We start from the raw sequence: 15,000 nt of genomic DNA on the forward strand, positions 1-15,000 counted from the left end.
CCAAAAAAAAACAGTAACAAAAAAAATAGCTATTTCAGCACAGGTATAGGAAGCAGCATGAGCCAAAACACAGATCATACATCTCAAACAGCTCTTAAACAGAGGATTCTGTACCTTGATTGCCTGCAAGTCCTCTTCTCTGGAAGAATGTGCAGGATGTTAAAACCAAGGTAAGGAGGCAAATTGTAGCAAAGATCAGATACAAACAGAGCCCTTGCTGTCAGGCATTTTAATCAAAGTGCTGAATAAGTAAGAAATAGTGAACAAAACTATGGAAATGAAAATAAACAGGAGGTTCTGGGGAGTTGGGGAAGAAATAAAACAATCCATCAAAGCCAAGTAAGAAGCCATTAAGCCTAATTACAACCAGAAACAGAGCAGTTCCTTATCAACTTACCTACTTCACATATCCAGTTATGTCTTTCAATGTAGCCCAAGTCTTACTTTTGGATGTAGGCTCCATGTTTCCTGGCTCTACTGATAAATTTATCAGACAGGTGGAAGAATATCTATGTGGCTGCTTTGCAATTAAGCAAGTGGACCTTTCAACTTGCCTTTTTTTTTTTCAAATGGAGAAGATAATATAAAAGATATCATTTCCATCAAACTCACTATTAATCTTTGAATTCTGGTCATACTTTATCATCATGACAGATTCTAATGGTGGTCCAACTACCAGGATCTATTATTCACCCAGTCAGTGTGCCGAGATACTTGTCTTTATAAAAACTGTCCCAGTCACATACGGCATCAGTTGGACTGGAGAGATTCATATAACCCTGAGGAGCAACACAGCCAAGTTATCAGAAGTCAAAGACTCTTGCAATACCCTTAAAATATATTTGACAAGGATGTGAAAATTGCATTTCTGAACCTGTCAACTACATATATAGCTATATATAAAGATGCTTCAATAAGAACAAACAATCACCAATGGGTTTGCATGATAATAACACGGCAAGGGGCACTGAATGTAAGAGCCACACTAAGTCACTGGAGTGCTTTCAGTCCACGTATTCTATTTGCTCCACTCTGAAGAATAGGTGTATTCTCCCTTTATTGACAAAAACTTCAAGGAAAGTGAAGTGCTTTCATTTTAATCAAAAGAAAAACAGGATGTGCCCCTATATACAAACAAGTAGGACAAAAACAAGGACTCAGTAAATGAACAGAGCTTGTTGTGGAATACTCAAGAAGCCTAGCCAACAATTTCCAAGGTTATCTCTGTCATGAAGACATCCTCATTTCTTTGAAACCAGCATGTGTTCCAATTGCCGGTATAATCAAGCACAATTACTGGCAAGCCTGTTCAGTGGCAGGCTTTGAAGGCAAGCCCAACAGTAGAGAAGATATGAAGCTAAGATTCAATTGCTTACATTCCAGTCTTTTGTGAGACTGATCTTTAAAGACACAAAAAAATCTCCCGTGTTTTCTGCTCACTCCTTTGATATTTAGCAGTATTCTCAGATTTGTTTTGCAGTTCTGTTAGGCTCCTCCCTCCAGCCCCAAGGAACGCAGCTATTTCAAGGGCAATGCACCAGTTTTCTTGGACACAAGAAATTCTTTTCACCTCATACCAATAAGCATTAATGGTGCCCTTAGAACTTGCTTTTAATCCCAGGTTTGCCCAGCCCTGCTAAATTAACATGGGTCAGCAGACGTGTGAGGCTAGACTAGAACAGATTTTCAGGTCACTTCTCTGAATCCCTGTTTAGCAGCCCTGGGCCTTTCACATGCCCCAGGCTGAACTTTCCCTGCTGGTGGTGCCAAGCAGCTCTGGAACATTCCTGAAGAAGGTTATCTGGGAGAAACTGCCTGACTTCTGCCATGAGGACATCAATAGAAAACTTCAGCAATGGAGAGTCATTACTGTAACAAAATGAATATATTTTGCATTTCCCTCCCCCAGAATAACATTCTCCAATAAATAACTTGCAAGCTTGTCTGATCACAAGTTTCAGCACATTACTGTCACTTCTAATGATTGCCAGGCTTTTGGGATTCTCTTGATGTGAGTCAACAAACACTAAATTCAAATATTAAGGCACTAAGGGGGGAAAAAAAAACCAGTAAGGAAAATCCACACCAGGGTAGAATATCAGCATTCTTTCTCATGACTGACCTCTGAAGCATTTCAAATTTTGCTTTTCAGCTAATCCTCCTGCAGAAAGCCAGATTTAAGTCTGTGAAGATGTGTCCACACTGTTGAACTCCATGACTTATTCTATGCAAAAATATATTTAGAGACTTTAAATATGCATAGGGGAGCAGAGATCCCACAGCAGTATCACTTGAAACGGTTCAAATACAACAAAATCATTTGCATATTGACAGGTTACTGGATTGATCCTTTGCAGCTACTGAAATGCATCATTTTGGATACTATAAGTACTACATTTGCTTGCTAAAAAACCCATAAAATCTGTAGAATCAGGGTTTAGTAAGAGTTGCACCTATAAAATGCTACTATCTTAGAGAACTGCCCTAAAAGCTGTGAAACAGCCGAAAGATGCCACTGTGCTGTTTAACCTTTATGCTTGAACAGCCCTTTGAAAGACACACATTTGATTGAACCAGAAGACCCTAAGTAAAAAAAATCCCATAATCTTCTAGTCCTGAACATGTTACTTCTTACTGAAATTTTCCATTCTTGATCACAGTCCAAGGAAATAATTCATGTAGAGTTTGAGAAAAATACCTTCTTCCCTGTGATTAAAAATAGTTGAACGTAGTTTCCACTGGGCGTGTTTTAGGAAATATCTTTCTCTGAATTATCTCTCCAGTAAAGCTTGCACAACAGCTAGGGAATAAAACAAAACTCTATCTGCTTTCTATTAAATAAGAAACAGCACTGAATTGTAGCCCATTGGGGTGCACAATGCACATTTGCATCAATTTTATGAAGAAGGTAAATGACAGTGTAGGAATAGATAACAGTAATTCAAAGAAGGCTTAGAAAATCTTCACGCGACAACATTAGTGATATGGATTCCACTTCACAAAAACTCAAACATTAAAAAATTAATCTATTTTCATGCTAAATTATTAGAGTTCTTAAATGATGAGAGTGCTGTTGTTCTGTTTTGTTGTAGAGTTAACTGCTTCAGTTACTATCTAACTCCCCAGGCAAGGGAAGGCAAGGAAAATGGAGAAGGGCTTTTGAGTGTGGCTGTTTAATAATCTAAATTCATGCTAGAACGCTGATTTGTTACAAAGTCTGTCTCAATCTCAAAAACTGAAATATTTCCTAATGAGAATCCAAAAATAGCACAGCACACTCACTTCTATTTCCAAAAAAATTTATAGGTTGAGTAGCTTTCATCAAGTAAAGAATAATGATAAAATAATTGGAGTTACTCCTCCCTTTGTCCCCAAAAATAAAAGTCCAATCCATACTTCTCTGGTTTAAATTCTATGCTCTGCCTCACAAATTTACCACAAAAATGGGCTTGGGCTACAAATCACAATTTGTCCACGCTTTCAACTCATTGCTACTTTTACTTTGGTGCAAAGGGAAGTAGCTCTAATCTCCAAAACTACTTTTCACTTATACATATAACCACTAACATTGATTGTTGTTACATTTTGATTACAGTGCAACAAAACAAACCAAACAAAAAAGATATTGGAATTAACTTCTGGTGTTGCAAGAGGGGAAAAAAAAATAAAACCAGGAAAGAATCCTGACCACAAAAACCATGAGAGACCGTCTGCAAGAGCTTAAACTGAGGGCTAAGGAACTACAGATAGCTGGGGAAAACAATGGTGCAACTGTACAAGAAGAGGAGCAGGAGGAGTTTGAACAGCAGGCCATTATTTACGAAAAAGAGCCCATAACTGAAAGGCACTTGCACGAAATCCAGAAGCTGCAGAACGAAATTAATAATCTGGTGGAAGAAGTCAATAAATTCAGTCAACAACAAAAAAGCCTCGTCTCCTCAATGAGAAGATTCAGTGTTCTTAAAAAGGAATCTAACATAGCAAGGGAAATCAAAATTCAAGCGGAACATGTACGAAAATGTTTGGACGAACTGGCAAAAACAGTGAGGAAAGCTGAAAACGAGCATGGGCCAGCGCGAGCCACGGTGAGGATCCTGGCTGCCCAGCACGCCTTCCTGTCCCACCGCTACCTCCAGGCCATGCTCTCCTACAACGAGGCCATCACTGCCAAGCAGGACAAGTGCAGGACGTTCATCGTCCGCCAGCTCGAGGTCGCCGGTAAAGAGGTATCTGAGGAGGAAGTCAATGACATGCTCCAGCAAGGAAAATGGGAGATTTTCAATGAAAATCTACTCACTGAAGTCAAGATTACTAAAGCTCAGCTGTCAGAGATTGAGCAGAGACACAAAGAACTGGTCAATCTGGAGAACCAGATCAAAGATGTGAAAGAACTCTTCATCCAAATCTCAGTTCTGGTGGAGGAGCAAGGGGAGATGATCAACAACATAGAAATCTGCATGAACAACACTCAAGAATATACTCAAGTATCTAAAGAAAAGTTTGGGCTTGCAGTCAGGTATAAAAAGAGAAACCCTTGCAAAGCAATTTGCTGTTGGTGTTGTCCATGCTGCAGGTAACACAAGAAATGAACTGCTTCAAATATCAGATGTTTCCTACACACCAAACTGATCTTGGAAAACACTCCTGAGACCCCTCAACTGCTTCACTTTTCTTCCTATTTTCCTTTCAGCAGAGTTCTCAGGAAAAACTGCATCTGTTTTTCTACACAGAGTAAAGAAGTTTATGGCTTTCACAGAAAGACATGAACTACAGGAAAGGATCAAAGGATAAAAGTGACACTTTTTGGTTCTTCTGACTCAAACTGAAACAATGTGGCAATGAACTTCCTGTGCTGTTGGGAAGCATTGAAAATACTGTTAACCTCAAAGACAGGATTCATAAAAATGGTTTATTTACTTTTCACAAAATAATAATAAGTATTTTTAATTGCCTTGTGGTTTTTTGGCACTTATATTTACTTGCTCAAATTCTAAATAGTTTTTTTTCCCCAGGAATCTGAGATTCTACAAAACAAATCTACACACGAAGCAGACACCTTTAGTAACAATCCAGAATGGGACGCCTAAACCAAACAAGACGTCAAAAAAGTTATCAGGAATATTTCAGTACTACCTCTATAAGAAAAGTTCAAAACTTTTCATAAACTGACACATAAAACTGACATAAAAGAGGTATTTATATTATTCAGCTCCACAGGCAGAGCTGTACCAGGTAAGGATAGGGGAGTATGATCCTTAATTACACACTCATAAGGCATGTTCTTAATGCTGCCTATCCTACCTAAATATGCATTCACATCTGCAGTCTCACTTTTGCTAGCACAAAAATTGAAGAAAGAATAGAATAAAATAACAGAACTCCATTGTTATATCCTCTCCCCCATAATCTAGAATCAGGGAATGATTTAGGTTGGAAGGAGCCTCCTGTAGCCAGCTCCTTTTGGATCTGAGTGAGAGAAACAGCTCTCCATGCAATTTAACAGAAAATAGCAATGTAACTGAGACAAAAGTGATTCCCAAAAAGAAATTTAAAAAAAAAAAAAAAATCCCACGCTGAAACCAAATAGCAAATCAGAAATGTGTTCCTGAACTGCTTTGTGTTGTGCAAAGACACAATCAATACCACTTTATGCAGGTACAGTCAGAGAAGGCAGAACAAACTGCACGGCAGTTCAGCAAGATACTAAGTGAACAGGATGTCTTTAGTTGCATGTAGTGGGGGAAAAAATAAAAATCAATCTACTATCAAAGTTATTTTCCCATTGTGATATTTAGAAATCACTGGATTACTTCCATACCAAATTAAAATTGCAACTGAAATTAACTGCTATCAAAATATAATCAAAGGTCTAAACCTTAAAGTGAAAAATATTATTTACACAGTAGCAACAAAAAATAAAAAAATAAACTTAGATTATGACACCACTGAAACTGTCATTAAATAATCTCCCCTTAACTGCATATATAAAAACTACCTTTATGTTCCAAGGGCAGAGTAAAAATCAGTCAATAAACAAGAGCTGCATTTCAACAGTGGAATAAAATTCAAGTCACTAATACTTAGGAAAACAGCTGCCTGAATAAGTCAAGTCATTTCCAGATATACATTGGTTAGAAACAGGCAAAACAGAAAGATATAAAACACACTGAAGGACAACTGGGAAGTGAGAAAGACTTGTGGAAACCTTTTCCTTAATAGAGGGTACTATTAACCGAAAATAAATAGTATGAAATATGAACTACAACTTACACTGAATTTGATATTGAGCCTTCAAAATTATTAGCAGCAGAAATTCTGCCATAATCACTAAAGTAACTTTCCAGTGTGTTCAGCAGTTACATCAATATGCAGAAAACCAGCAAATTAAAGCCCAGCTGCAAGTGTTCTATGAAGAAAAGTGAAACATTAGTAGCTCTAATCCCTTATCACCAAAGTAACAGGTAGGAAGCAGCTTTCTCCTAACAAAATACCTGCCCAGAAATCTCCCTGCTATAAAATATCAGTCACAGCACATGGACTTGCATTTCCTCTTGCACATGCTCCATGTCAACTTAAAAAATCCCCAAAAACCAAAACAAAGACCCCAAACAAACACAATTAATCCCAAAAAAACCAGCATCTGCCTGCATATTATGATGTCTGTGTGTTCCTTTCTGATAAAATAAAGGACAAAAATAATCCTAAATGAAGAAAATTTAAACTTGTATACCTGTGTAAGTCTTGAGAATGCTGCTAGAAGAACTTACCCATAAAAATAAATTAGGTGATAACACTGAACAATAAAAAAAGCCAAACGACAAGTAATTTACACCAAGAGACAGTAACAGACAATACCATCAGCACTTTAGGAAAATTGTCTTAAAATGATTCTGTGACACCTCCATGGGCTGCATTAAATAACAACATGGCAGAGTAGCAATTAAATTAGTAGCAAATATCACACTGAACATCAGATTTCTCATATTCCCATATTTCTGTAAGATAGAGTATCTAGCACCAATTTTATGTCCACATAGTACAATTCAGCCTATTCTGCACAGATTAAAATGCACTAATAAAAAAAAAATGTAGCAAGGTATTAGGGAACTTATTGCTACATGGATAGCAAGTAAGTCATTACTATAAAAACCCACAAACAAAATCTGAACATTAATATTTTAAAAGGGTAACATTCAGCATAAATTTGGAAGTCTGACAATACAGCAGAGAATTCTTAACTCAAGAGGCAGGCTTACACAGGGAGCATAAACCAAAAAACTACTGAATCCCTCCACAGAACTGGGACACTGCAAAAGCAAATTCTGACCAAAGGCCTGAGGTTTAATCTAATAAAAAGTATAAACATCAATAAACTTTATTTAGTCACCATTAGATCATTTAATAAATACACTCTGCATTCTGACTAGCTACTTCTGATAGGGATCAAAAATCAGTATCAAGATCCACGGAAGTGAGTGGGTTCTCTGCAGGTACAGTCAGCCACCCAAACAAACCCCATTACAGGGTTAGGGCAGAGAGATTTCTACAAAAAAAAAAGACAAAAACAAAACCAAACCAAACAAAAACAGCCCCCCCCAAACCCTAAAATGCAACCCAAAAAACCCCATAAAGTTGTATTTAATTAAAAGACACTGCACAGTTTTCAACTGTCACAGCTGCATTTTCAAAACACATTTCAGTTAAACTAAGTTGGCCTTATTGCCTTCCCTGCGCCCGTAACATTCAGAGCAATGAAAGGTAAAATCTAATCTATTTTCAACATATACACCATTACCTTGCTAACTACCCTCCACCAACACCATTAGCCAGGTTCAGCTTCAAACCAACAGAGTATCACTAGTTCTTAAAAACAACAGGCCTCTCCTCTTACCTGTACAGATTCTTTATGATAGCACAGAAATGTTGTGCAATTAATGCATTACGGAGGTCTTATGCTCACCAGACATGAAGATGTTGACTTGATAAACCATTTTAAACTTTCACAGTTTATTTTTTAACTTCAAAAGAGTATTTGTTATCAAATATTTTTGGTGTGGAATTTAATAAAATATGTTCTTTCCAATATTGTACAAAGCCTGTTAAACAGAGAAAAAGCACGTGCCCAATACAATTAAAGCAAGCTTCCTTTAATGAGATTTTGCTGATCATGTATCAGCAGCACCACCATGTGTTAAGTGGTTTATTATCATTTATTACTGAGAGATCACACTACTGCTGAATATAATCAACCATTTACCATTTAATTAATTGACGTAGGCATAAGTAGCAAAAATATTTTTACATCATGTTGCCAAGCCAAATCTGTAAAGCCTTTTAACCTAGCACTTCAAGTAATAGAATTTTAAAGCGTTAAAAAATCCCACCTTATTATTTTTTCATGGTTAATGAAAGAGAAGAGAAATAAATATCCCTGAGAAAGATGAAATAAAACATAAAACCATAAAACTAATTGCAATATTGGTTAGTGCTAAAAGTTACAGCACTATTAGTTACAACAGAAATAGTTCTTTAGGTCTAAATTCACCCAGTTTCAGATTATTAGGAGAACATTTATTACATTACTTACACTAACACAGGTTTTCCTGATATCTTAGGGCTTTTTAAAACTTCTGTCATGGCTTGCTTTGTTTCTTCCATTCTTTCAATGTCACTGGAATCCACCACAAATATGACACCGTAGGACTCAGCATAATAATTCCTCCAGATATTTCGAATTCGTTTTCCACCTCCTAAATCAAAGATGGTCACTTCAAAGCGTCCCTGTTTAAGATCAATTTTGGAAAACCCAACTGTTGGAGCCACATCTTCAGGAGACTCTGTCAAAGAAGAAAGCCTTCAGTTTAAAGAGGATTTTATAATGGGATTTGTGTAGCAAAATCTGCATTTTAAAAACACAGAGTGACACCTCCCAGTTAAATATTGTTGACCACATTTTTGTTTACATGAAGATTTTCCCTCTCCTCAAGAAATTTTGAATTAACTAGTCTCTCAACTAGTTACTTTACATTAATTTAGATAGGAGCACTGGAGAAGTGGGAAGGAAGGAAAAAAGGAAGGAGCCCAAAAAGCAGTTTTTAGTATTTTACACCACAGTTCCACTGCAGTGGTGGTCACTGTACTGCATTTTCCCTTCCACTCTCACCACCAACGCTCCCATTTTAACAGTTATACAGCATTTCCATGGTAGTAATCCAAGTCTGAGAAGGAAAACAACCAAAACAGTAAATGCACTATGACCTAGGAACCCTCGTACTCTGCCAAATTTTTTTTTTTATAACCATCATGGTAGCCAAAACAGCTTCAGAAGTTCAAACCAAGGGCTGAGATGAAATGACTGAAACCATGTTCTTCTGAGATGTAAATTATTTTATTCCCTTTATTCAAGGCCAGGTTTTAGCCTCTGTTTGTTTGCTTATTTTTAGTTGCTTGTTTTTTCTAAACATACTTTGTTTGCCATGCAATATGCTAAAAAATTATAAATTTATCTTTAATACTTCACCTTGCTCTCTCCTTGTCCTGAGGGCAAAGAAAGCCTGGACTTGCCTCACACCACTAAGCTGTGTCTGCAGGGCTGACATAATTGGATCTGTGTTTTCTGCAGCTTGGTAGCATAAGGCAAGGGAAACAGATGTAAAATTCAGCTTGTTGAGAGGAAAAAAATGAAGGCCTGGCCAAAAGCACTGAGCTCTGAAGAGCAATGCAGAAGCTAAATCCCCATTAACCTTCTGCTCCTACCCTTAAGACAGCCAAGATGGGCATTCAGGACATTTAAGCCATGGGGAACAGTCACAGAAATCAGAACTGTATCTTCTTTGAGTTCCCCTTTTGAAATGCACATCTTTGTGTCATTTTTTTCCCCTGTAAAACAGGACTTCTAGAAATAGCTGTTACATTTAGATGGTAAAGGTAGTAAAGGTAATTTTCAAATAGAATGGAAGGTTAAATAATGAAACGCTCCTGTTTTCAGGGCAAAGACTGAGGAATATGAAAGAATATTCATGATTTTACTTGTGCTTTACAAAGTCTGTGAACTTACATACCACAAGTAAACAAACTTGAGGTGGAGCCACCAAGTCTGCCAAAACACAACTAAGTGAACTCTTGTTCTTCCACAAGATGAAAGTTATTTAGAAAGACAATCCCACAAGTGGAGAAAAAGAAAAACATAGAGAATTTTTGTTTTCATAAGCACAAGTTTTATCTCAAATTATATCCTGCTTGCATGTTATATGGCAAACTACCCTTCAAAATCGAGTGGTCTCTCAGTGGTAATTTTATTTATAATCATTTTATAATTATAATTAATCATAAAAAAAAATGTAATACTGGAATCATCCCTAATGTTGTTATACACATACACGCAATTTCCTTCTTTTGAACCTTTTCCTCCTTATATATACTTATGACACTGATTTTTATATAAAGTTTACTGGTTTATGCACATTACTGCATGGTCACCTGAAAGCAACTTCAGCACATACACACAAGGAAAAAACAGAAAAAAAATCAACTCCACTGATTGTACCATTCTAATGTTTATATCAAGATGTGATGGGATATTTAGATAGTATAACCACCACCATTTCCTTTCAACAATATGGGAGGGAGAGACAGATGAAGACATGGAGCAATATTTTCAGATTTAAATGATTGAGAATTAGGAATGATACTCTCAGTGCTCCATTTGGATAATAAATTAACCACTTACCTCCCTGAATTCCTCGGACTGTAGCAGTTTTCCCAGCATTATCGAGACCCACCATTATTAGTGTCACCTTCCTCCATAAGGAGAAAAAAAATAAAAGAGAAAGATATTTTTTTCCTCTAGCTACACATCATTTATTATATTTTTTAACACATGCACAGCAAATTTACCACCAAATAGTAGAAAGAAGAGGTATCAAAACACCAAGGCACTGTTACCATTGTGTGTCTGGTGTTTAGTACGTCCAACCATCTGATTAGACAGAACAGCAGAACAAGGTATGAAGTGAGAAGTCTAATATCACGGTCTAAGTTTCACATGAGACAATGATGTGGCTTTCAACTTGTACTTGCCTGATGCAATTTAATTTCATGGTACTGTAAATTTTATTTGGTGTGGTCATGGTCCCTTTAACAATTTCTGTAATTGCAGTTCCATTCCCCTGTATTTTTACCATCTCTCTGCCTCAAAGTTTTTCCTGTATTAGGAATTCACTTCTGTCTCCATCAGTGTGTCTGAACAACACCATAAAGTGTACAACACTTGTGTAGTCAACACCAGATGCTGTAAATATGTGGGACTTACCATGCCTTTGTTTCAACCTGGAGCAACCTAGACTGCAAATGTGCAAACCAGTGGTGCTAGGAATGCACAATTTATTAGCAAACTGGTATACAGGTTAGAATTTTAACCAGCACAGGATTTTAAAAGCCATAGGAAAAATATATTTATGTGTGTATACCTCAGTTCTTCCTCCTATTTGCAAAGACTCAGAGTGGTCAAAACAATTTGCTCAATTTTATGCCCCTTTAAGTGAAGTAATACTAAAAACCATTGTTATTTGCAGACTTAAAACTGCAACAGTATCAAACACAAAGTATAATTTATATAAATTCTTTCAGAAGAGCCAAAAATCTCTGAGAAAATAACCTAAAAATTAAACAAATTATACTTTACAATCTCAAAATGCAGAAACTGAAACAGTAAGGAAAAAACCAAACAAACTTTACCGTGCTCAACCTAGAGGCTTTCTTTGATCGAGTGACCAGATCAGTGAACAAGGGAAGGATTACAGATATAACTTATCTGGACTTCTGCCTATATTGGAGGGATGGGTTCAATAGATGGACTGGTGGATAGCAAAGGAATTGCTTGGACAGTCACAGCCAGAGGATAGTGGTGACAGCTCAGAGTCCCAATGGACATCAGTGACCAGTGGTGCCCCTCAGAGGCCCATACTGGGACCAGTGTGCACAGCGTTATTTAATATCTTCATAAATAAGATAGAAAAGGTGCTGAGGGCATCCTCAGCAAGTTTGCAGGTGAGTGGTGGGGCTGACACACCTGAAGGATGGGAAGCCATCCAGAGGGAACTGGACAAACTTGAGAAGTGGAAACCTCATGAAGTATAATAAGACCAAGTACAAGGTGCTGCACCTGGGTCAGGGCAATCCCTGGTATCAGCACAGGCTGGGGGATGAGCAGATGGAGAAGAGCCCTGGGGAGAAGGACTTGGGGGTGCTGGTGGGTGAGAGGCTGGACATGAGCAAATATGAAACAATGAACAAAACACAGGTGAAACAGTTGGGGAAGGTGAGAAACGTAAAATATTTTCCCGTGTTTACCTGACAGGTTCCCTCCACCGTTTTAACCAGTTGCAGCAATTGGCCATTAGACTGAACATCCCTCTTCATCAGCCATTCAGAGCCACCAAAGCTACAGGAATAATGTGGGCAGGCCAGGACAACCCAAGGAGACTGGCAGACAGACCCCAGAGGCCCAGATCTTGTCTTGTCACTGCTAGAAAGGAAAAAAAAAAAGGGAAAAAAACCAAAAAACCAGTTAGGCATTCTGTACAAGCAAGGCAAGCCTTTTCCCTGGCAGCAGTCTGGCTGTTCAGTCTTATTATGTCTTTCCTCTTTCCATCCTCTCACACTTCATCCACCCCCCTTTTACAGATCAGGGCAGCCACCACACAGTACTTATCCCAAATAATAATGCAAGGCCACAGCACAGAAGGAAACCTGCAAGTTACAGGAGCAAGATGCATCCAGCTACAAAATTTCAGTGCTTGTCTCACCAACACGTCCCACTGTTCTTCTGATTGACAGAAAATAAGGACCAATTTCAAGCATGAGTAAGGCTTACAAGAACATAACAGGATAAGGCATTAAAAGCAAACAAAGAACATCCCTACCTGCTAAGCATGTTCATTTAACTGTCAATTTCTTTTACACAAAAAGATTCCACAGCAAGGAAACTGGGCTCTCTTGTGAGCATTTTAAGGAACTGGCAATGATATCTAGTAATTGTCACTAAATTAAGTAGAAGTACCAAGTACTTCCATCATTTCACAATCCCACTTTACACTTTTCAAGCAGGAGACAGAATATTCCCCTCTTGAGAATTACGGAGTCTCCTAAAGCTCCTATCTCAAAATTCCTTTCATATTTTAAATTATAACTAACCTCAAACTAAAGTAATTTTAAATTATGCCAAAACCTGAATAATTAAAGATTATAAGAACCCTAATAAACTGTGGTGGTTTAGATAATTTATACAGGTAGGAAATGAACTGCTCCTGATCTTATGAAGCTCATTTTCAAGGATGCCTTTGCATGGATCTGCTGTCATTCAGTCTCAGAAATAGGTCAGGTTTCATCCAAAGCAGAGGCAACAGATACTCCTTAAACATTGATATTCCATTATCCATGAGAACCTGAGAACAGCTTCTCTACAGGAGAGCTGACTCTATGAAAAGTAGAGAAGTTCCTAAAAAGAGCAAGGTGATTACAACTGTTACAAGTATTAAAATCAGGCTCTGAAGAACACAAAAATCATTTAAAAAAAAGCCAAAAGCCCACATGCAGTGGGCTGTGGTGCCTCAACCCACAAGCAAGTCTGAACAAAGCTCACTTTTGAGAACATAGCTACAGAAATTTTCAGCTAGAAAGCAAACTGTAACAGCTCAGTGAACAAAATGTGCCATTGTCATTTCGTCAAATGACAAAAATGTAACATTTTCAAGGCCTGAGCATCCCCACAGAACAATTCCCATCCCATGTTTTATACAGACTATCTTTGCAAACTGCCACAAAATTGCTCTTGAGCATATAAATGGCCCAGAGCACTCAAATGGGATTCACGAGACGAAGAGAACTTATTAAAGAGTGAAGAGTAGAGGACAACTATGCCCTAGCACAGGAATCTTGCTTAAATATGACACCATAAGAGAGGATGGACAGGAATTAACAAATCAGATAAACATTTTCAGAAACAAGCCACTCTAGGAAGAAAGGACATTCAACACTGCTGAAAAAATTGTGGTAGGGAAGCAAATCACATTTGGTTATGCCAGTTTGGAGAGCCTGGATCCCTGAAATATGTATGGAACACATGACATGTATTTCAGAGGTTGCATTAACAACATCCCAAACCTGTTTCAGATACTACATCTGTCAGCTTGCTGAGGTCAAACAAAACCAACAAGCCGAAAAACCTGTAAAACTCAGCAGTGAAGCCAGCACATCATTTAGTAGAGTACATTTAGCACACCACCTTCAGTAGAGGCTTTGACAGCACAGAATTTATTTCAATCACATCGAGCTTTCACGTTCTTGGAAACACAGCTAAACAATTTAGAGCTGACCCTCCTCGTACAATTCAATTATTTAACTTCCTGCTGTAATGTTCCTTGTCTGAATGACAATTTTAAGGGCATCTTACTGTGTTATATTTTGAACAACAAACAGAGTGACTGAGCAGCAAAGTAGGCATAATCAGAAAATATTTGTGAACACCATCCTCTCTGCCAAAATTGCAAGTAAGAGCTAAATGAGGTGCAAGCAACAACTGCGACGTCCTGAAAGCTTGAAACACTCAAATATATGTGCGGAATAGCTTTAGGACCATCAGAGTTTCTGTAAAGAGCTGTTACTACAAGTCCAGCACTTCAAGGCAGCTTCTGCACTTTCCAGCCATGTTCCCAACCTTCCTTTCTCGTTTCCAAAAAAGCAGCAACTCTAAAATCCCGACTTCAATTCACGCATGTGTCACTTGCTCATCTCTCTCACTGTGGAAGCGCTTTTTTCGTTTATAAGCCCTATGCTTTCTATAAAATCCACTCTCTGACGCAGACAGAGCGAGTCAGCCGTCAGACTGCCAAGGCCCCGCCGCCCCCCTCGGGCCCTTCCCCGCCCCGCTCACCGCTGGCTCCGCCGAGGCCCCGCAGCTCAACGGCTGCGCGCGGCCCGCGCCCCGGGGCGCTCCGCCAC

At 38.2% G+C, this 15,000-nt stretch overlaps 2 protein-coding genes across 11 annotated transcripts in view; one reads left to right on the forward strand and one right to left on the reverse strand.

Annotated features, from left to right (window-relative positions):
* The window catches only part of STX19 (syntaxin 19), a 10,504-nt gene extending 4,920 nt beyond the window's left edge, over nucleotides 1-5,584 (forward strand). Inside the window, exon 2 of the mRNA XM_042037984.1 lies at nucleotides 3,596-5,584. Within this exon, the coding sequence (XP_041893918.1) occupies nucleotides 3,699-4,577 (879 nt within the window). The 5' untranslated portion in view covers nucleotides 3,596-3,698 and the 3' untranslated portion in view covers nucleotides 4,578-5,584. The remainder of the gene's footprint in view (nucleotides 1-3,595) is intronic.
* Nucleotides 1-15,000, reverse strand: part of ARL13B (ADP ribosylation factor like GTPase 13B) — a 34,313-nt gene that overhangs the window by 18,677 nt on the left and 636 nt on the right. For 2 of the 10 annotated variants that reach the window (XM_042037980.1, XM_042037983.1), the window contains exons 2-4: nucleotides 12,352-12,526; nucleotides 10,730-10,800; nucleotides 8,588-8,837 (exon numbers count right to left, since the gene is read on the reverse strand). In XM_042037980.1, the coding sequence (XP_041893914.1) occupies nucleotides 8,588-8,837; nucleotides 10,730-10,800; nucleotides 12,352-12,410 (380 nt within the window). In that variant the 5' untranslated portion in view covers nucleotides 12,411-12,526. Of the gene's footprint in view, nucleotides 1-8,587; nucleotides 8,838-10,729; nucleotides 10,801-12,351; nucleotides 14,900-14,932 lie in introns of those variants that run through there. The other 8 variants (XM_042037975.1, XM_042037974.1, XM_042037977.1 and 5 more) reach the window with 6 other exon arrangements.

This window comes from Corvus kubaryi, unplaced genomic scaffold (genome assembly GCF_017639235.1).
Source record: "Corvus kubaryi isolate FWS band 111438036 unplaced genomic scaffold, C.kubaryi_AGA036_p1.0 37391, whole genome shotgun sequence".
Taxonomy (NCBI): domain Eukaryota; kingdom Metazoa; phylum Chordata; class Aves; order Passeriformes; family Corvidae; genus Corvus; species Corvus kubaryi.